Here is a 22,616-nt window from a genome sequence, read left to right as displayed (position 1 = left end):
CTCCCTCACCTTCCCATTTCACATTCACCTTCACTTCATAATCCCCCCTCCCCCTCTATATATAATTCCTAACTGAAGCACTGATTCATAGGTTGTTTTATTAGTTTAAATTCTAGAGGTAATTTTCTACATTTGCTTAATAATAGACATGTGATCAGAGCTTAAAATAATTGTAATGAACTGATTACCTTTTCAGCAGGAACAGCGTACAGTTCTGGCACCAGGCGTATGCCATTCTTTCCTCTTATAACAATTTCTTCCAGGGCCTCTCTGTACTCTTCAATCTAGAACAACATTTTTAGAAAGACTAAAGAGAAAGAAAGAATTTACATTTCTACAGTGCCTCTCATGACCTCAGAATGTCCCAAAGTGCTTTACAGCCAATGAAGTACCTTTAAAGTGAAGTGACTGTTATGATGTAGGAAAACCAATATTTTTACGGTAGAATTTTTTCAAAAAACATTTTTATACTTCTTCAGAAATAATATTCATGCCACGTTTTTCCTCTCTGAACTTACTGGATAATATGACTTGTGTGCAGGGAATAAATACTTGCTTTGTCTGATGAGAGTTGAACCATGAACCGAAAACACAATGCTCCTGGAACAATGTGCAACGCATCCCTCCGAAATGCCTCAAACTGCTATTTTAGCAGAGGCTTTAATCTATTTAAATAAATATATTAATACCTCTGCTGAAATTGTAGATGGAAGAACTGCGGAACGAGTATGTTAAATTTGTGCCCCAAGGCATAACTTCAGGGCCAATGGATTAAGAAATCCGTACAACTCAAGCTCAGTGGGCATGATTTTGACCCCGAGTCGGGGAGGGGACGGCAGGGGGTCAAATTGCGGATGGGAAACCCATTAGTACGGGTGTCCTGGACACCCTTATGATTTGGACGTAAGGACTTCTTTTATTTTTTGTCAGTTTGCCGTCCGACTGGCCGGCTGATTGACAGGCCGGTCTCAGTCGGACAGAGTAGCCAGGGAGAGGGCATGTTCAGGTAAGTCTTCAGCTAAGTTTTTGTTTGTATTGATTGGAGGGGGCATGGAAAGCATGGGTGGGCGCGGGGGCATAGGGGTCATGTCAGTCATGGTGGGGGGAGGGATCGGGGGGTCAGTCATGGGGGTGTCAGGATTGGGAGTCATTGCAGGAGTCCGCGATCGATGTGTGTTGGGATCGGGGGTCATCGCGGGGGTCCACGATCATGGGGGGAGAGACATCAGGGGTCGTCGCGGGGAGTCCGCGATCATTGGGGAGGGAAAAAATTGGGGGTCATCACGGGGGTCCACGAACAGTGGGGGGGGCGCTGCAGGTAGGTTTGTTAGGCCTGGGGGAACACTCCTGCTCCTCCGGGCCCACAAGCTGTGCCAGAAAGGTTCATTCACATGGTGTGAAGGAGAAGGCTCGGGAATCCCAGCCCCCAGGGGTTGAAACCGGGAACTCTGCAAGAATGGAGGCCACATTTTGAATGCCCCCCCCCGCCGCCTCCAACCCACCCGATTTTCAATGTTAAAATCGTGCCCAATGTCCCAGCATATCTTTTACTTGTACTATTCATTTGGTGCTCTTGTTCACTGGAAGTTAACGAGACTTGCTGCTTATTTTCTATTTATTCACAAGATATGGCAGACCCCCAACACCCGCTCTCCTCCCCACAGCACCTTCCCGTGCGAGCACAGGAGATACAACACCTGCCCCTTCTCCTCCTCCCTTCCCACCGTCCAGGGCCCCCAACACTCCTTCCAGGTGAAACAGTGAATTACCTGTACTTCTTTCAATTTACTACACTGTATTCACTGCTCACGATGCGGTCTCCTCTACAATGGGGAGATCAAACACAGACTGGATGATCGCTTTGCTGAACACCTCAGATCAGTCTGCAAGTGTGACCCTGACCTGCCGGTCACTCGCCATTTTAATTCCCCGTCCCACTCCCACTCTGACCTCTCTGTTCTCGGCCTCTTACTCTGTTCCAATGAAGCTCAACGGAAGCTCAAGAAACAGCACCTCATCTTTCGTTTTGACACTTTACAACCTTCCGGTCTCAACACTGGTTTCAATAACTTCAGATCAGAACCACTCCTCCCATTTCTTCGTACAGCAGGTGCTGGTAATGGTTCTGCTGCTGCCATTTACAGCTACTCCTGACCAATCTTTTGTTTCTTAACTTGTCCCATTCCCACCCCCCTTGTCTTGCACCATCATCCCTTTTGTCATTTAATCACTCCTGCCCTCCACCCCATCAGAGACCTTCCCTTTTGTCCTTTCCTCCCCCCTCCCCCCCTTTCCCTGGCTCTGTACTTGCTTAAAAACTTTAACGCTTTAACATCTTCCAGTTCTGATGAAAGATCTTCGACCTGAAATGTTAACTCTGTTTCTCTCTCCACAGATGCCGCCTGACTTGCTGAGCTTCTCCTGCAATTTCTGTTTTTATAGGGCAGATGAAAGTGATCTTTTGGTCCATTTGATCTCACCTCACCTGGCCTCAACCAATCTTCCTGGCCACCTGCTCCAGTTTTCAATCCCCCTTTGTATAAAGAAAAGCTTCCCCCACTATGTACACTGCATGGTGTTTATCCTAAATATCCTCTTACCCGGCTGCCCTGACACATCTGAGAGTATTGTTCCAGGCCAGCTTTCTGCAATCCCAAGGTTTCAGATTCTACCTTGCATATCCTGGGCTAGGGATCAGGGTTTACCTTCATGGGATAAGGAACTGTTCTTGGGATCCACCTTAAATAACAGTCCTTAAGATAGATCAAAAAGGAATTTATTCTCATAGTTAAAATACTTTGAGGTGTTTTAATGCACTATATATATTTATACAATTCCTCAATCGGTCGTGGCCTTGAACATGAGGGTCAGATAGAGCCATAGAGTCATAGAGTTATACAGCACGGATAGAGGCCCTTCGACCCATCGTGTCCGCGCCGGCCATCAGCCCTGTCTACTCTAATCCCATATTCCAGCATTTGGTCCGTAGCCTTGTATGCTATGGCATTTCAAGTGCTCATCCAAATGCTTCTTGAATGTTGTGAGGGTTCCTGCCTCCACAACCCTTTCAGGCAGTGAGTTCCAGACTCCAACCACCCTCTGGGTGAAAAAGTTCTTTCTCAAATCCCCTCTAAACCTCCCGCCTTTTACCTTGAATCTATGTCCCCTTGTTATAGAACCCTCAACGAAGGGAAAAAGCTCCTTAGTATCCATCCTATCTGTGCCCCTCATAATTTTGTACACCTCAATCATGTCCCCCCTCAGCCTCCTCTGCTCCAAGGAAAACAAACCCAATCTTCCCAGTCTCTCTTCATAGCTGAAGCGCTCCAGCCCTGGTAACATCCTGGTGAATCTCCTCTGCACCCTCTCCAAAGCGATCACATCCTTCCTGTAGTGATGTGCAATTAATGGACAAGGGATCATTGGACCAGGGCACGCAGATGTAATTTATTTTAAAGCTATATATTCTAATATTTTTACATTTTCATTATAAATCCCTATGTCCACCTTTATAATAGAAACTGCCTGTGTAAACTTGTCACGCTGTAATCCCACCCTCCCACTAGTAGTGGCGCTGTAACGCCTCAGTTTTGCATGTCCCAGCTCCTCCTACAGAGAAACTTCTCTGCTTCTCAAATCACCATAAGCTTTGTTATTTAACCATGAATACTAAGATATAATCTCATGCTGCCAAGGTTCGGGAGGTTTGCCGCTCGCCTTAGCCCCCGCCTATCAATTCACACTCTGAATTAAAACCCGGGCTTAGAAGTCTTAGTAGATTTGACACTCAATATGTCCAACCAATGCAACAATCAACAAAGTCAACATAATGTTGAACTACATAACAACAGAATGCGAGTCAGATGGAGTCATGATCAAGTTGTACAGTCCTCTGGTCAGACCACACCCTGGTTACTGTGTCCAGATGTGGTCATAGAGACACACGGCCAACATTCAAGCATTGGAGGCAATGCAGAGAAGAGCCACAAGGCTAATACCTAATCGAAGAGCTCGGAGTCAGGACAAAAAACTGCAGACACTTGAGGGGTGAAATTCAACTTCAGCAGGGGCACAAAATGGACAGGAAAGAAAGATCAGGCAGGCAGTCGGGCCGCCCAGTTTGCAACCCCTTGAGTTCTTCAGTCTTGAGAGAAGGTATCTGAGAGGTGATTATATAGAGACATACAAGATAATAATGAATACAGAAAAGGTAAATCTAGAAAATTACTTCAAATTAAATTGAGAGTAAGACAAGGGGCCACATATAAAGGTTCAAACAAATAAAAGGCAAATTTGGGAGATATAAGTAATGAGTTTCATATCTATCCATTTTAAAATTTATTGACAGATTAGAATAGCTAAAGTAGGAACAATATAAAATAATAAAAGTAGATGGGGAAGAAATGATAATTAAGTTGAAGTGTATAACGTTTGGTGTAGATGTTTATTATGGTCATTGAGGTATGATCTGTTTTATTTTATTCATGAGATGTGGGCATCGCTGGCGAGGCCGGCATTTATTGCCCATCCCTAATTGCCCTTGAGAAGGTGGTGGTGAGCCGCCTTCTTGAACCGCTGCAGTCCGTGTGGTGAAGGTTCTCCCACAGTGCTGTTAGGAATGGTGTGTGACTTGGAGGGGAACATAGAAAGATTTGTACATAGAAAGAGAATGGCCAATAAAGAGAGCGTCTGCCATCTAACCAATGAGGATGCTGATATCCTACCTGCACCTTGTCTCCTTTAAATGCCCCATCAATAAGTAGATAGGTCCAGAATACGGGCCATTCACATTCAATGTTTTCAAACAACTGGAGTTCAGCAGAGTCATAATGCAATCTGTTTGGATCCTAAAAATAGGAGGCAGTGAATTGATTACACAGACTTGGCAAATTAATTATTAACACACCAATGTCAATTTTCAAATAATAAATGAGAACAGAAATAGTTTTCAACATAGCAAAAATTAGGAGAAACACAAACACATTTGTATTAAAGAGGAAGGGGGAAGGTTTCTCCATCATATGTTATTGTAAAATCAAAAAATATTTTAAAATTACGATCAGCTTGAATCTATTTTTTCTATCCATGTAGACTCTTTGAATAGTTAAGCAGAGTACTGATGACATTATCAAGGCTCTAGAGTGGTGCAGTTACAGAGCATGGCAGAATGAAGACACTTTAAGAGAAACAATATTTTTTTTTAAATCTAGCAAAAGGATATTAATGTAAAACATAATACATTGAAATTATTGGTTCTTCTGTACAGTGTGAGCACAGAAATCATATTGTGCTTATAAAGAATAATTTCCATCATAGTCCTACTGTTAACAAACAAGAAAATAATTTTGTTTGATTTTAGCCAATTTCCTGTTCAGTCAGAAGTTGCACACATTACTCAATCTGCAGGCATGGAACTAAACTCTATTTACCTCTCTTGGAGTTTTGTAGCCATCTCTCAAAAATCGACAGCAGCCATACCGTCCCTGTGTGACAGAAGTAAATTAAGTAACCATAAAGAAAACTCTGTCATGTAATCGCAGAACAAGCACAGTGCAAAGATGACTCCACGTTCTGCAGCCACACACTTCCCTCCCAAGCTGAGGAGAGCCAATTTCAACACAATGGAGAAAATTTCCTCTGGGCGCTAAGTGTAATGAAATCATAAGCCAATTCTTTCCAGGTTTGCAGGTTTTGTTGCATGGTACACAGAGAAATCTGTCCCCCGCCCCCCCACCTCCCGGCTGGACTTTACCCAAATCATTGCAGGCCAAATCTCTGATAGGTTGGTGCTAGCAGGACAAGCGGTGGAAAGGTTACCGGTGATTTTCACTGGTTGAGTTAGCAGGTTTCAGCTGGAATCATGATTCAGAATTACAATTGGACTCGGTATTTCAGTTTAAAAAAAGAGATGATCCAGGATTTCTAGTCCTGATTAAAATCCTGTTAGCCATACTAGAACTGAATAGGCATTGACTGTGGGTGATGACTGAATCTGACTCTGATGTGATATCCTCCTAAGGTTGAACAAGCTGTCAATATTCAGTGCCTAAGGTCACACATGAAGAAAGACCATTTGGATTGAGGTACCAAAGGGTCAAATGGGGCCAATTCTAACTCCCACCGCCCAGAGGGGTCGAGACCAGAGAATGGCGTGTGGTCATTTACCACCCCATTTATACTGGTGCTCTGACCGCCGCCACCTTGGGTAGGGTCCCGAGATGGGCCGTTGAGGATCCGCCTATTCCAGGCGAGAGGCCACTTATAATACGAAACATCGGGGTCCTAAGACATACGTAGGACCCAAATTTCAATTGCCAGGTAGAAGTGGGTAAAGCATGTGCTTTACACATTTGTACCAGGCACTGGGCAGACGAGCCCGCGATCCTTAAAATGGTCCAGGAAACATTACTTTTTTATTCTTTGAGTGGGGTCAGGAGGCACGGGGGTCGAAGGCCACCCCTCCGGCACTGAGTGTCAGCCGACTCAGTGTGGGTGCCACAACAGGGGAGCACCTACTTGGCACCTGCAACTCGCTGGAGACATGTAAATGAGGCTCGGGCCTGACGCTGGCAACCACTGGAGAGCAGGGAGCCTGGTCGGTGTCTACCGATAGTTAAACATTGGTCCTAAAGTCTTCAGGAAAAGAGGGAGAATACTGGCACAAGAGGAATGGAAAGTGATGGGGTGAAGCTGTGCTATTGCACTACTCCAGAGGTCACAGTGATTCTATTTTTTTAAAAAACTTACTTGCAATTTTGTAATTATTTCATTCTTTGTTGCATTCACAAGATCAATATCATCCACAGCAAAAGCTGGGTATGAAATAATAGAGAGAAGCCCTGCATCAATCTCTTTAGATGTCGAAGCTCTAGGTAACATCGAAAGAAGGATGGACTGAAATAAAACAGAACATCATCATTTCAACCAATTGAAACAACCAAACATGTTACATTGGACTCATCAATAAATGGCAGTACTGTGGTCCAATAAATCCAATGTCATTCTCTCTAGTTTACCTGGCAATGCTGCACTTCATCAGGGAGAACATGAATTACTGACTTTGGGCCTCCACGGGCACCAAACAGATCCAGTTCATCGATTGCCTCAAGAGCTGCCTGCAGCAACAGCAAATAATTAGATTAGTATCTAAATAAATATCCAGCAGAACTCTGGGCTAATGAATTGCTTGTCAAACAATGGAAAATATATTTACTTAAATATGATTAAAACGGTTCAAACACATGCAAGGATCTTTTTGAAACTGGAAAGTGAGCGACATCTTCACTTCTATCATTGCATGAAACCGCAGGTTCCAAAATCTGCAGGTCTCCCTCTAGGATTCTGACCACCGGTGTCACATGAAGGAAGCATCTCCAGTGTCTGTCTGCCCCATGCAGCTGGGATATCTGGAGCCTGCCTGCCGTTGGCGAGGGGGGGAAGAGAAGGGTTGTCCAAGCTTCCCCCAGTCAGGTGTGCCCCCCCTCAGCCCTTTGTATAAGTGGGTCGATCTGGTTTGGTTTCTTTGTGGTCCGTGTCTCTTCCCTGGTTTGGGAGATCCACTTACACCCACCTGGAGGTTGAGGCATCTTATTTCTCTTGGCACGCACCAGTACTGTACTGAGCCAGGGATGTGGGAACTCCTGCTGTACAGAGTTCCCGCGCTGCCTCCTAACATCACTGGTCTTGTAAGAGGCAGAGGAAGATTCCACCACTTACAAAGCTGACCGGAAAATCTTGGCAACATCAACTGGGGCCCCACCATTTACTAATGGGCTCAGCCAGACTCCCGCTGGAGTTATGACAGGAGTCTGGTGGGACCCCTTACCCCACCCCCACCCCTGGAAAGAAAATTCAGGGCCCATTGCTTTTGCACTCTCATTGTGATTTAACATGTTATGCAGGCCCTTTGACTCTGGAATGCTCCAATAATGATAGTGTGTAGGGATCTTCTGATAACAGGACCAAGTTAATTAATTGGTACCCACAGCGAAAGCTGTAAAACACACACATCCTGCTCTGTTGTACATGTAAGTCGTTAAAATCTGCACAAATTAAGAGTTTAGGAATTACAAGTGAATGACCAATGGAATAGATTTATTAAACTGCTTGTAATTTCAGAGCCCCGATACAGTAAAGTGGATTAAAATGATGTACAATCTACTCTTAAATCAGTCATTTTTACTCAAAAACTGTTTTTGCTTATTCATTCTCAGGATGCGGGCATCGCTGGCAAGGCCGGCATTTATTGCCCATCAGAAAAAGAATGGCTTTCACAGCCAGCCAAAGGGAGTCAGTAATCTTAGAAAATTCTGTGAAGGAGGAAAAATGCACGAGACAGAGAATGGAGATGCAGTGACAGGAATAATTAGCGATAATAAAACTGCTGTGGAAATATGAATTGTCAAATAGTATGAAATAATAACACAGGAGGTATTTTTTGCACTGTGTCAATTCAGGTCAACAGATAATCCAAATGAAGAAACTTAGATTTAAGAAGAGTGGACTAACAGCTGTGGTGAAACCCTTCTTTATTTAGCCTTGGAAACAAAGTTCATATTTTAATGTGTTTATTTTATATCTGGCGCTATGCAGTCTGTTTTCTGGGATAGCTATTTGTTACTTACTTATCACTTTTCCAAAATAAACATAATAGCTAATTCCCTCCACCTTCTCACTTTTCTAAGGTACTCTCCAGTTCAATTTTATAATAAAATCCGTACAATGAGAAATGTGCTGAAAGTGTTGTATCCCTTTCGTCTGTTCAGTTTCAGTAACAAACTCGAATCTGATTTTCTTCCCACTGCCCGCTATCTACTTATAAATCAATTTTTATTGGAATATATTTTAAATTTAGTCAGCCACCTCTAGCAGTATTGAAGCTCTTCTAATTATTATTTTAAATTGTAGCCAAGAATTCTAAAACAATTAAAAGTGTTGCCACTGTGCTGAAAATACAATTAGATATACTAGAGTGAGGACAGCTTCGATGGGCTGAATGAGCTTTTCTCCCCCATGACTTTTCTCAAGGTTCTTGGTGAAATTTCTGGCCATTTGGAAGCACAGTATAGAGAGATAGTTTGTTTGGATGGCTCACATCTAGTCAATTGAGATTTACATTTAATGGGCCTGATTTTACCAGGCCTGCGGGTTTCCGGCGGGTTGGGTTTCGGGAGCGTGGTCAACACGCTCGGTGAAATTAGTGGGTTGCCTGCGCGATCGTAGCAGGCAAACCACTAATGGGATCCAATTACCTGCTCCTCCGGGCTCCGCGCTGCTGGTCTGCGCGTCGGGCGGGCTGCGCATGCGCAGTACGATCTGTCAGCTGGAGGCTCTCTAGTTAAAGGGGCAGTCCTGCACTGACAGATGCTGCAACCAATAGAACACATTACAGCATGGAGCAGCCCAGGGGGAAGGCTGCTCCCAGTTTAATGATGCCTCACCCCAGGTATCACCAGATGGGGTGAGGAGGAGGGGGAGGACAGAGATCTTCCACCCGGCGGGCGGGAGGAAGCGGCCTGCCTCTGCCACCAAGAAGGCCTGGCTCGAGGTGGCAGAGGAGGTCACCTGCACCACCAACATATCGCCCACCTGCATACAGTGCAGGAGGCGCTCCAATGACCGCAGTAGGTCAGCCACAGTGAGAACATGTAGTCTTTCCCCTACACTCCGTCTGCCACAACACTGCCCCCACCCCACATCTCCTTCGGCTCCGCAAACACCACTCTGTCACATCACCCCTCATACCCACTCAAACCCCATCCTCATCTTACCTGCACCTACTCACCTCTCGAGTACTCACCCCGCCACTAACACGCAACCCAATCCTCATATAATCTCATGGCTCTATCCCATACGCACCCTCTCGTGCATCTCCCTCACGTCCAGCCTCACTCAACCTGCCACTACCTGTGCTGCAGCCACAGGGCATGCATCACATATGTGCAGTAGGCAGCGTAAGGCAAACGTGTCGTGAGCATGAAGGGGATGCACAAGGGTGTTTGAGGGTTTGTCATGGGCGTTACCTATATTGAATTTCAGAACAACTCACATCACATATTATATTGGCACCACCACTGCCATGTCTCCGCGAATCCTGTCTGTTTTGTGCAATAATGCCCGCTCCTGGGTATCACTATGAGGACCCACCACTGATGCCACCCATTGTGTCACTGCAGAGTGGGTGTAGGTGTATTTGCAGGGCTCTTCCGCGCAGACGACTGAGAGACATCGGCGGTGTACCCGGCTGCACCCTGGAAGGATGCGGAGGAGAAGTTGTGGAGGGCAGTGGTGACTTTGGCAGCGACAGGTAAGCAGATGGTGCTGGGGCCAGCCGGGAGCAGCTCGGCATGAAAGAGGCTGCAGATGTCCACGACTACATGTCGAGTGACTCTGAGCCTCCGTGTGCACTGCTGCTCGGAGAGGTCCGGGGAGCTGAGCCTCGGTCTGTGGACCCTGTGGCGAGGGTAGTGCCCTCTGCGACGCATCTCTCTCTGCGGTTGCCCTCCCTCCTGCTGTGCAGGTGGATGTGTCACAGCACTGTGTTGTGGAGCTCCACGTGTCAGAGGTGGACAGCGTGGATGGCGAGGCTGGTGATGCTGTTCGCCCTCCGAGGAGGTCAAGACTGCAGATACGACGGCCCCCATCCGCAATATGTACATCTGAGGGGGTCCGCAAGGTCGGCACATGTCTCTGGACCCCGGGGTGAGTGTGCAGGTTGGTGACTTGGACCGTCAGGAGGGGGGTGGTGGAGGCCAAACTTTGTCCCAAGTGACAGAGTGGCCTCCTGCAATGGCTGAGTGTCTCCCCCCACCCCCACCCACCTGTCAAATGGACCTTTGCAGCTGCCACAGGCTGACAGCTGCAACACGTCCAGTTCAACTAGGACTGTTTCCCCCAGTGTGTGAAACAATCCCATGTTTCTCCAAAATCACACACAGTCCCTTAATCAGGTCAGTTAATGACCTGAACAAGCGAAATAAATACTCTCAAGTGGCATCCCGCTGGCTATAATTGCCTGCGGGATTCCCACCAGCGGGGGCTACGCACGCACCCCCGCACATCATCGGGGAACCCGGAAGTGGGCGGGATCGTGGCGCGATCCGGTCACGTGCCTGGAGATCGGGATTTTCGGGGCCCCCCCGCTGTAAACGCACAGGAAACCCGCCGGTAAAATCGAGCCCAATGAATCCTAAACAAGCGTATCATCGCAATGTCTCAATATTTACAAATACAGCATCCTTATATGATGACAATGATTGGTAACGTTCTTCTCTTACCATGGAGGCCTACCATTTAGAGGTTGGTCAACCAGGAACCTCCATTGGGGGCAGCCTGTCAGTACCCCAAAGAATGATCAGATGTTGGTTCTTCGCACAAGCCTAGACACTGAGCTGGAGTTCAGCCAGGAAATGCTAGCATTGGCCGAGAACACAGTAATACTATGTAATGAGACAGGATTAATTAATGACCTCATTGTAAAGGAGCCTCTAGGTAGCAGTGATCACAATATGATCGAATTTCGCATTTCAGTTTGAGGGAGAGAAGAGTAAGTCTAAGATGAGTGTTTTAAACTTAAGTAAGGGCAATTATGAGGGCATGAAGACAGAGCTGGCTAAAGTGAACTGGGAACTTAGGTCAGTAGAGATGTAGTGGCAGACATTTAATGAGATATTTCATAACACTCAGCAAAGATACATTCCAGTGGGAAAGAAAGACTCCAGGGGAAGGACGTACCATCCGTGGCTAACTAAGGAAGTTAAAGATAGTATCAAAAAGCATACAATTCCACGAAGATTAGTGGCAGGTCAGAAGATTGGACGGAATATAAAAAACAGCAAAGAATGACTAAAAGAATAATGAGGGAGAAATTAGAGTACAAGAGAAAGCTAGCTAGAAATATAAAAACAGATGGTAAGCGTTTCTACTGGTATTTAAAAGGGAAAAGAGTAAGAAAAGTGAGTGTTGGTCCTCTAGAGAGAGAGTCTGGGGAATTAATAATGGAAAATAAGGAAATGGCGGATGAATTGAACAGATATTTTGAGTCCGTCTTCATTGTAGAGGATACAAATAACATGCCAGAAATAACTATGAATCAAGAGGTGAAAGGGAGGGAGGAACTTAAAACATTTACTGTCACCGGGGAAAGGGTTCTGAAAAAAATTATTAGAACTAAAAACTGACAAGTCCCCAGGTCCTGACGAACTTCATCCTAGGGTCTTAAATGAAGTGACTGCAGAGATAGTATTAATTTTCCAAAATTCCCTAGATTCTGGAAGGGTCCCATCAGATTGGAAAATAGCGAATGAAACCCCTCTATTCAAGAAAGGAGGGAGACAGAAAGCAGGAAACTACAGGCCAGTTAGCTTAACATCTGTCACAGGGAAAATGCTAGAATCTATTATTAAGGAGGTTATAGCAGGGCACTTCGAAAATCTCAGGTAGAGTCAACACGGCTTTGTGAAAGGGAAATCGTGTTTGATAATTTATTAGAGTTCTTTAAGGAAGTAACAAGCAACGTGGATAAAGGGGATCCTGTGGATGTGGTGTACTTGGATTTCCAGAAGGCTTTTGACAAGGTGCCACATCAAAGGCTACTGCAAAAATAAGAGCTCATGGTGTAGGGGGTAACATATTAGCATGGATAAAGGATTGGTTAGCTAACAGGAAACAGAGAGTAGGCATAAATGGGTCATTTTCAGGTTGGCAAGATGTAACGAGTGGAGTGTCACAGGAATCAGTGCTTGGGCCTCAACTATTTACAATCTATATCAATGACTTGGATGAAGGGACCGAATGTATAGTTGCTAAATTTGCTGATGACACAAAGGTAGGTAGGAAAGTAAGTTGTGAAGAGGACATAAGGAGTCTGCAAAGGGATATAGATAGGTTAAGTGAGTGGGCAAAAATTTGGCAGATGGAGAATAATGTGGGAAAATGTGAACTTGTCCACTTTGGCAGGAGGATTAGAAAAGCAGTATATTATTTAAATGGAGAAAGATTGCAGAACTCTGAGGTACAGAGGGATCTGGGTGTCCTAGGACATGAATCACAAAAAGTACAGGTACAGCAAGTGATTAGGAAGGCAAATGGAATGTTGTCAGTTATTGCAAGGGGAATGGAATATAAAAGGAGAGATGTTTTGCTGCAGTTGTACAGGGCACATCTAGAATACTGTGTGCAGTTTTGGTCTCACCAAAGAAAGGACGTAATTGCTTTGGAGGCGGTTCAGAGAAGGTTCACTCAACTGATTCCTGGGATGAGGGGGTTATCTTATGAGGAAAGGTTGGACAAGTTGGGCCTGTATACACTGGAGTTTAGAAGAATGAGAGGTGATCTTATTCAAACATATAAGACCCTGAGGGCACGAAAAGGGGTAAATTCTGAGAGGATGTTTCCCCTTGTGAGAGAGACTAGAACTAGGGGTCACAATTTAAAAATAAGGTCTCCCATTTAAGACAGAGATGAGGAGAAATTTTTTCTCTCAGAGGGTCGTGAGTCTGTGGAACTCCCTTCCCCAGAGAGCGGTGGAGGCAGGGTCATTGAATATTTTTAAGGCTGAGTTAGATAGATTCCTGATTAACAAGAGAGTCAAAGGTTATAGTAGGTAGACGGGAAAGTAGGATTGAGGTCACAATCAGATCAGCCATGATCTTATCAAATGGCAGAGCAGGATCGAGGGGCCGAATGGCCGACTCCTACTCTTAATTCGTATGTTTGTAATATCCCACTGATAACAGCTTTTCTTCACTCAGGTGCCTCTAGATTGCGATGCCAATACCGACATCCACCGAGAAGAACATCTAGCCCAGAGCATTAATGGCAACAAAGAAATACAATTCATATTTTCATTTACAAGGCTGACCATAACTCACTCCCGACTTTCTTGCTTGGGAGTTATCAAGTCAAATGTGAAAGTACAAGTGTATTTCATAGCATCTCATGACATATTCTTTAAATAGTGACTCTGGCATAACCTCAGCTGAACAGGTGGTGAACTAAGATGAGTTATAACTGAAGTCATCGTAGTATATTTGTTCATGACGTAGTGAGGTCACTATAGACAAGTGGTCTTTATGACAGGTTTCGCTAGGCAGTCACATTCCTCACTAGGTTAAGATACAAGAGCATGCATAGATCCTGAGGATCTGATCTAGTACAGGAAAATTATTGACATAACAAAGCTTATGTCCCATCAATCTTTCTGCGGGACACACAACTTGCACTTACATGTGATAACAAACATGGTAATGTGGGCTACATGTTTTGTGAATGGGGATATATAAATATATTGATATTAGTTAGATTTTTTTGACAGATAATTCATTTCAAAGTATTCCCTCTGAAAACAAACACAATGCCCAGAGGACCTGGAACTTGAGGGATGAACTGTATCTGCTTTGTTATTACACAAATACACTGATGTGAAGCCAATAACAGAGATTTGAAGGCAATTGGCATAAAAGATCACAACAGTTCCTAGTACTGTTCCACATCGTTAGAATTCAGAGGGCCTAACATTCATTATTTTAGACTTTCCAACATGAAGGAGTGAGCCAGTGATGGCCAAGCCCATCTCTTCATTAACTAGCTGCCTCACTGAGGTGATAATAATGCAATTGAACTTGTTATAGTGTTTATAGTTGTAAGGACTTAAACGGAATTTTTTGTTGTTGCATGCGTTAATTACCTTGGCCAAGCCCACAGAACTTGCATTCAGCTCTGCTATTCCCTGGTTAGTTTTATCTCCTCGCTCCCACATGCCATAATCCTGAGGCCAAAAGGAAAAACAAACATTAGCTTTCTTCCCTGCAAAACGCTAACACTTCCATTATTGACGTGATTTCATAACCATGAGTAGTTGACGTTAATTTTTCATTCAATTGCAGGCCACATCAATGCAGAACACCAAATTAAAGGCAAATAGATTTCAGTGAGGTGTGTAAAGAGTTCAGACTGTGGTCAAGGCCAGCTGTAATATTTCACTTACAGTTAATGAGGGGGTAGGTCAGCTTCCAAATGGTCAAATCTGATTTTGTCAAATTCAGTTTTTGAATGCATGACAAAAATGTTACTCGCGATGGTCGTGCACTCCCAGCGGGGAGCCACGTTCAAAGGGAGCGAGAGCCAGCGACAGGGCTAAAACACTGTGGCCATGATTCTCTGACCAGTGCTCCATTCGAGAGAGGCACTGCTGAATTGACCAATTGATGGACAATAGCATCAGGTCCATCTTGGCAGGATTAAGTGCAACAGCCAAAGCAAACTCAAACAACAATTACGTTTACATAGGAATGTATGGCACTGTAGTCCAAAATTCAAAGAATTCCATAATATACTCTTTTACCTCATCAATTATTTCGTTCACCAAAAAACTATCGAGCTGTGTCTGAAATTTGCTGAAACTCTCCTCTTCTGTCTCCCTGGGCACGACGTTCCACACATTCACCACCCTTGAAGTAGCTAAGCCTACATTGTCTTTTCCCGTGACATGACTAGTCTTGCAACAGGAAAGCAGTCTATTGCAATACATCTCACATAGCAAACACACAGATATTGGAGCACTTAATTTCTGAGTAGAATGAATTAATTTCTTTTTTGGTTATATGCGACGGGGGGAGCACTTTTAAGACGATACCAACACTGCATTGTTAAGCCAATCAGAGATTGCAGCATTAAACTATCATGCCTATTCACAGAATCTTACAGCACAGAAGGAGGCCATTCGGCCCATCATGCCTATGCTGGCTCTTTGGAAGAGCTATCCAATTAGTCCCACTCCCCTGCTCTTTCCCCATAGCCCCGCAAATTTTTCCTTTTCAAGTATTTATCCAATTTCCTTCTGAAAGTTATTCTGGGTAACATTAAGAAAAAAGTTCACCAAGATAAGTAGAGTTGGGGGAACTCATTCAATCCATCTAGCCCACGTTCCCATAGAAACATATGCTCCCCGATCACAGCATCTAACTGCATCTTGTATGATTTGTGTGAAGAAATGCTTCCTGACATCAGTCCTGTGCTTGCTGGTTTGTAACTATATTGAGAGCCATTATCTTATTAAACATACACTAGTTCTTCAGCACCTCCACGAGTCTATTAGCAAAGTCATAGAATATGAGGACTATTTTATTAATGTCTAGGAGAGCGGATGCATTAAAAACTAAACGTAGATCTATATTTAGGCACTAACTTAATAAAGAAAACTTTACACAAAACTTCTTTACTGTCCCCAGATGTTTCAGTCACTCCATCAATAGCTTGTGATACGACAAGAACAATAGCTTGCATGTATATAGTGCCTTTAATGCAGTAAAATGTCTCAAGGCAATTCACAGAGGCGTTATCAGACAAAAAATAATGACACCGAGCCAAAGAAGGAGATATTAGGACATTGCCCAAAATCTTGGTCAAAGAGGTAGGTTTTAAGGAGCATCTTAAAGGAGGAGAAAGAGGTAGAGAGGTTTAAGAAGGGAATTCCAGAACTTCAGGCCTAGGCTGATCGCACGGCCGCCGATGTGGGGCCAAGGGAGTTGAGGATGAACAAGAGGTTAGAATTGGAGGAGTGCAGAGATCTCGGAGGGTTGTAGGGCTGGAGGAGGATTCAGAGATAGGGAGGGGCGAGGCCATGGAGGGATCGGAAAACAAGGATGAGAATTTTAAAATCGAGATGTTCACGGACCAGGAGCCAATGTGGGTCAGTGAGCACAGGGATGATGGGAGAAAGGGACTTGGTGCGAGTTAGGATATGGGCAGCAGTGTTTTGGATGAGCTCAAGTTTATGGAGGTGAAAGATGGCATTGGAATAGTCAGTCTAGAGGTAACAAAAGCCGGGATGAGGGTTTCAGCAGCAGATGAGGTGAGGTGGGGCAGGGACCGGCAATGTTAGGGAGGTGGAAGTAGGCGGTCTTCGTGATGGAGCAGATAAGTGGTTGGAAGTTCATCTCAGGGTCAAATAGGATGCCACGGTTGCAAATGGCCTGGTTCAGCCTCAGACAGTGGCCAGGGAGAGGGATGGAGTCGGTGTCTAGGGAACGGAGTTTGTGGTGGGGACTGAAGACAATGGCTTCGGTCTTCCCAATATTTAATTGGAGGAAATTTCTGCTCGTCCAATACTGGATGTCAGACAAGCAGCTTGACAAATCAGAGGTTGTGGAGGGGTCGAGGGAGGTGGTGGTGAGGTAGAGCTGGGTGTCGTCAGTGTACATGTGGAACCTGACGTCGTGTTTTTGGATGATGTCACCAAGGGGCAGCATGTAGGTGAGAAATAGGAGAATCCAAGGATAGATCCTTGTAATGTTTAACTTGTTATATAGTATTTGCCACAATTCTAATAACCACGAGCTGGCCATCACACATTCCCGCTGGGGATTTCTTGATTTATTTAAATTTTTTACTTCAGTTTGCACTCCTCCCCTCCAAAGGTACGAACTTATGCTGAGCCTAGACGGTGAGTGTCAGCATTCCATTCAATCAGTGGAGGGGGAATGGACAAAGAGGAACATCAGCATCGAGACCAATAATACTCTCACAAGCCTACACTTTCCAGCAGAACTCGCTGGATACCAATCAACATCACGAACCAAGATTGGTTTTTCTCTTCCCTAGGCCCAGTCGTGTTTCGGTGAATTCTAGGACCTGTGTCACCATCGCCAGCTAAGACCACCCAGCTAAGACCACCCCCAGCTAAGACCACCCCCAGCTAAGACCACCCCCAGCTAAGACCAGTGAACTCAGCACAAACCTGGGCCTGCCTAGTCCGTGTGATTCAGTTCCACACAGTGCAGTGCATTTAACTGACCTATCAGCAGAGCTATTGTTTTCCAATAGCAGCCAAGGTAAGTCAGATAGCTTGAATTCTCTTGGCGACTTTTGTTTCTTATCTTATTATCCGCAAATACTCACAGCAACTTTATAGGCAGCCTCTATGTAAAATACAAGGTTCTGTATAAACGATACTTCATCGAGGGTGAAAATGATGCGTAATCCTACGGAGAGTAAAATATTGAATTAATGTAGAATCATATCACTTGTTTCTCTTTTTCATTTATGTTTACTTTGAAGTTTATCTTACAGAGCTGAGCTGATTTTCACAGAGAGTCATCTTGAAGGAGCAAACGTTGGCAATTCTATCCTGCTCAAACACATCTTCTGGCACCTTACCAAGGAGTGATATTGATACAGAGGCCATTACATTCCTATAATCAAGGAAAATAGCTTACTGACAAGTACTGTCCAAAGGCTGCTGATTGGAGATTCAGAGACTAATTCTCTTTTGGTGAGCTCACCCAACTATTGCTGATTGTAGAAACGATGTGGGGGGGGGGATTTTCAACTTTATCACTTGGCCGATAACCTGAAGATCAGATCACTCGCTGTAGAATCCACCCAATAACCTGAAGATCAGATCACTCGCTGTAGAATCCACCCAATAACCTGAAGATCAGATCACTCGCTGTAGAATCCACCCAATAACCTGAAGATCAGATCACTCGCTGTAGAATCCACCCAATAACCTGGAGAGCAGATCACTCGCTGTAGAATCCACCCAATAACCTGAAGATCAGATCACTCGCTGTAGAATCCACCCAATAATCTGGAGAGCAGATCACTCACTGCAGGATCCACCCAATAATCTGGAGAGCAGATCACTCGCTGTAGAATCCACCCAATAACCTGAAGATCAGATCACTCGCTGTAGAATCCACCCAATAACCTGGAGATCAGATCACTCGCTGTACAATCCACCCAATAATCTGGAGAGCAGATCACTCGCTGTACAATCCACCCAATAACCTGGAGAGCAGATCACTCGCTGTACAATCCACCCAATAATCTGGAGAGCAGATCACTCGCTGCAGGATCCACCCAATAATCTGGAGAGCAGATCACTCGCTGCAGGATCCACCCAATAATCTGGAGAGCAGATCACTCGCTGTAGAATCCACCCAATCACCTGGAGATCAGATCACTCGCTGTAGAATCCACCCAATTACCTGGAGATCAGATCACTCACTGTAGAATCCACCCAATAACCTGAAGATCAGATCACTCGCTGTACAATCCACCCAATAACCTGGAGAGCAGATCACTCGCTGTACAATCCACCCAATTACCTGGAGATCAGATCACTCACTGCAGGATCCACCCAATAATCTGGAGAGCAGATCACTCGCTGTAGAATCCACCCAATAACCTGGAGATCAGATCACTCGCTGTAGAATCCACCCAATAACCTGGAGATCAGATCACTCGCTGTAGAATCCACCCAATTACCTGGAGATCAGATCACTCACTGCAGGATCCACCCAATAATCTGGAGATCAGATCACTCACTGCAGGATCCACCCAATAATCTGGAGAGCAGATCATTCGCTGCAGGATCCACCCAATAATCTGGAGAGCAGATCACTCGCTGCAGGATCCACCCAATAATCTGGAGAGCAGATCACTCGCTGTAGAATCCACCCAATCACCTGGAGATCAGATCACTCGCTGTAGAATCCACCCAATAACCTGAAGATCAGATCACTCGCTGTACAATCCACCCAATAACCTGGAAATCAGATCACTCGCTGTAGAATCCACCCAATAGGGTTGATAGATCCACCCAATAGGGTGAACCGTAGGGTACAGTAGCATAGTGGTTATGTTACTGGACTAGTAATCCAGAGGCCTGGACTAATAATCCAGAGTTATGAGTTCAAATCCTGCCACGGCAGCTGGGGAATTTAAATTCAAATAATTAAATAAAATCTGGAATAAGGAAAATAGCACCAGTAATGGTGGCCATGAAACTACCGGATTGTCGTAAAAACCCATCTGGCTCATTAATGCCCTTTAGGGAAGGAAACCTGCCGTCCTTACCCGGTCTGGCCTATATGTGACTCCAGACCTACAGCAATGTGGTTGATTCTTAATCGCCCTCTGAAATGGCCTAGCAAGCCACTCAGTTGTTCAAGAAGGTGGCTCACCACCACCTTCTCAAGGGCAATTAGGGATGGGCAATAAATGCTGGCCTTGCCAGCGACACCCACATCCCATGAACAAATAAAAAATAACCTGGAGATCAGATCACTCGCCTGGTGTAGAACCTGCCCGATATGAATGAACATCGAGTGGCTTCTACAACGGGCTGGTGATCCGCTCTGCCAGGTTACTGCCCAGGTGTCAAAGTTAAAAGTTGCCCCTGATATTTTCCCTACTGCTGCTGTATTAAGATACATTAAAACGCAATTACTTTCACTATTAATGGAGCTTTTTATGTTTTTGCCTGCATGGGAGCCCTTCCTTCATCTGAGCAGGAGCAATAGATACAGGAAACAGTCTTTGCTTTTTCAATGGCAAGAAACACATATCAAATTTTTCCTTTTTTAATATAGTGGTATTTACTGTGCTTGAGAGCAATCAGAGCAATGCATCACCACCATTTCAGGCAGCACATGGTAAAACTGACCAGCTGAAGTGATACAGGGCAAATTGACCGATTTGCAGTATATTCAGTCTCTTCAGAGGCAGATTATAAACAAATAGTATGTTATTTTTTCAATGTCTGCTGAGCACATGTTGATTCTGAGCAGAGATGCTGCAAGGGAATTCCCTGCCATTACACCACGTCAGTGTACTTGCTGCATGAAATGGAGGAGGTACCAGAACACCTCGAAGGGGCCCTGGAAACACAAATGCTCCAAAAACTAAATTCTTTTTGTTCAAAATATAAACCCTTACAGAGTAGAAATTTTAAGCAGTGACAATCCTTAACAAACCCCTAAACAATATACACAGAGATTATGCTACCATGTACACGGTTACATTAAATTAAAGCTCATGACAAATATTGTAGAATCAGATCAAGTTTCGAACCCAATGCCTGATGGGAGAGATCTATTTTATTGTAAACATTATTTGGGGTAAAGGAAAGCCAGATGAATGGAGACAGGGAACAGCAGTCTGTTGACACCAAAACAAAACATTCCGTTTGTGCAGAGCCATTATCATTTATTTTAAGAGGTTAGTGATCTTAAATAGCCTCGTTACCATTTCATTTTACACATCAAAATTCAGGGAAAATGGAATGGTGGGACAATCAATAAAAAGATCAAACTTGCATTTATATAGCGCCTATCACAAACTCAGGGCCTCCCAAAGTACTTCACAGCCAATTAAATACTTTTGAAGTGCGGTTACTGTTATAATGTAGGCAAACACACTGCACCGATTCCTACCAGTATAGCAACATAGGAACAGAAGGAGGCCATTCAGGCTCTCAAGCCTGCTCTGCTATTCAATTCGATCATGGCTGATCTGTACCTCAAATTAATTTACCCGCCATTGCTCCATGTCTCTCGATACCCTTATCTAACAAAAATCTATCAATCTCAGTCTTGAAAATTGTAATTGTCCCAGCATTCACAGCTTTTTCAGAGAGAAAATTCCAGATTTCCACTCCACTGTGTGAAAAAGTGCTTCCTGATTTCACTCCTGCACGGCCCAGCTCTAATTTTATTATGTCCCCTTGTTCTGGATTCCCTCATCAGAGGAAATAGTTTCTCTCTATCTACCCCATTAAATCCTTCAATCATTTTAAACACTGCAATACGATCACCCCTCAATCTTCTAAACTTAAGGGAATACAAGCCTAATCTAGGCAACCTGTCCTCATAATTTAACCCTTTTATCGTTCTGGTGAATCTGTGCTGCACCCCCCCTTAAGGCCAATATATCCTTCCTGGGGTGTGGTGCCTAAAATTGAACACAATACTCCGGATGAAGTCTGACCAAAGCTTTATACAACTGGAGCATCACTACGTCCCCTTTGTATTCCAGCCCCCTTGAGATAAAGACCAACATTTCATTAGCCTTCTTGATTACTTTTTGTACCTGTGCACCAGATTTGAGTGATTAATGTATATGGACCTCTGAATCCCTTTGCTCATCCATAGTTCCAAATCTCTCACCATTAAGAAAATATTTTGATTTGTCTTTCTCAGATTCAAAGTGGATGACCTCACTCTGAACTCTATTCAGTTACAGTTTTGCCCACTCACTTAGTCAGTCTATGTCCCTCTGTAACTTCCTGCTCCCATCTACATGACTTACTGTGCCTCCTAACCTAGTGCCTCGCCCGTTCCTTGGGCTGCCTGGCCAGGTGGTTACAGCAGGGTGCGCAAAGAGAAGCAAAATGTCACCAGCCATGTGGCCACAGTAACACAGTAGCCTGGAAATTGTTGTTAGTTTTCAGTCTGGCCCCAGCAGTATAGAATCATAGGATGGTTACAGCACAGAAGGAGGCCACTCGGCCCTTCGAGCCCATGCCAGCTCTTTGTAAGAGCAGTAATGCAATATTATTAAATTACAGTTCATATTATTCACCTACCACTCATTCTGCGATCACTCCAAAATTACTGCAGACTGAATATTGGGGTCTGCCTGCATCACAGCTATTAAGCTTCCTATTGCCAGCATGATACCTTGTTAAGTGCTCAGTTATCCTATTCCAAAGTTAACATTGTGCTTATGCAGTGGATTGCTGAACTGGCATTGTCACAGAGACTGCAGTCTGTGACCTGGGGCCTTTGTAAAGGTGTGATGTTCATCGAAAACTTCCAGGTTTTTTTTTGCAC

General features: G+C 44.5%; 1 protein-coding gene across 2 annotated transcripts in view; it reads right to left on the bottom strand.

The window, feature by feature from the left end:
- The window catches only part of LOC137327047 (phosphorylase b kinase regulatory subunit alpha, liver isoform-like), a 165,460-nt gene that overhangs the window by 119,534 nt on the left and 23,310 nt on the right, over nucleotides 1-22,616 (bottom strand). For both annotated transcript variants that reach the window (XM_067992432.1, XM_067992433.1), the window contains exons 6-12: nucleotides 17,899-17,981; nucleotides 14,687-14,767; nucleotides 7,017-7,115; nucleotides 6,748-6,894; nucleotides 5,430-5,483; nucleotides 4,725-4,847; nucleotides 189-284 (exon numbers count right to left, since the gene is read on the bottom strand). In XM_067992432.1, the coding sequence (XP_067848533.1) occupies nucleotides 189-284; nucleotides 4,725-4,847; nucleotides 5,430-5,483; nucleotides 6,748-6,894; nucleotides 7,017-7,115; nucleotides 14,687-14,767; nucleotides 17,899-17,981 (683 nt within the window). The remainder of the gene's footprint in view (nucleotides 1-188; nucleotides 285-4,724; nucleotides 4,848-5,429; nucleotides 5,484-6,747; nucleotides 6,895-7,016; nucleotides 7,116-14,686; nucleotides 14,768-17,898; nucleotides 17,982-22,616) is intronic.

This window comes from Heptranchias perlo, chromosome 11 (assembly GCF_035084215.1).
Source record: "Heptranchias perlo isolate sHepPer1 chromosome 11, sHepPer1.hap1, whole genome shotgun sequence".
NCBI classification, from domain to species: domain Eukaryota; kingdom Metazoa; phylum Chordata; class Chondrichthyes; order Hexanchiformes; family Hexanchidae; genus Heptranchias; species Heptranchias perlo.
Note: the sequence above shows the minus strand (reverse complement) of the source record. Positions and strands in the feature narration are given on the sequence as shown.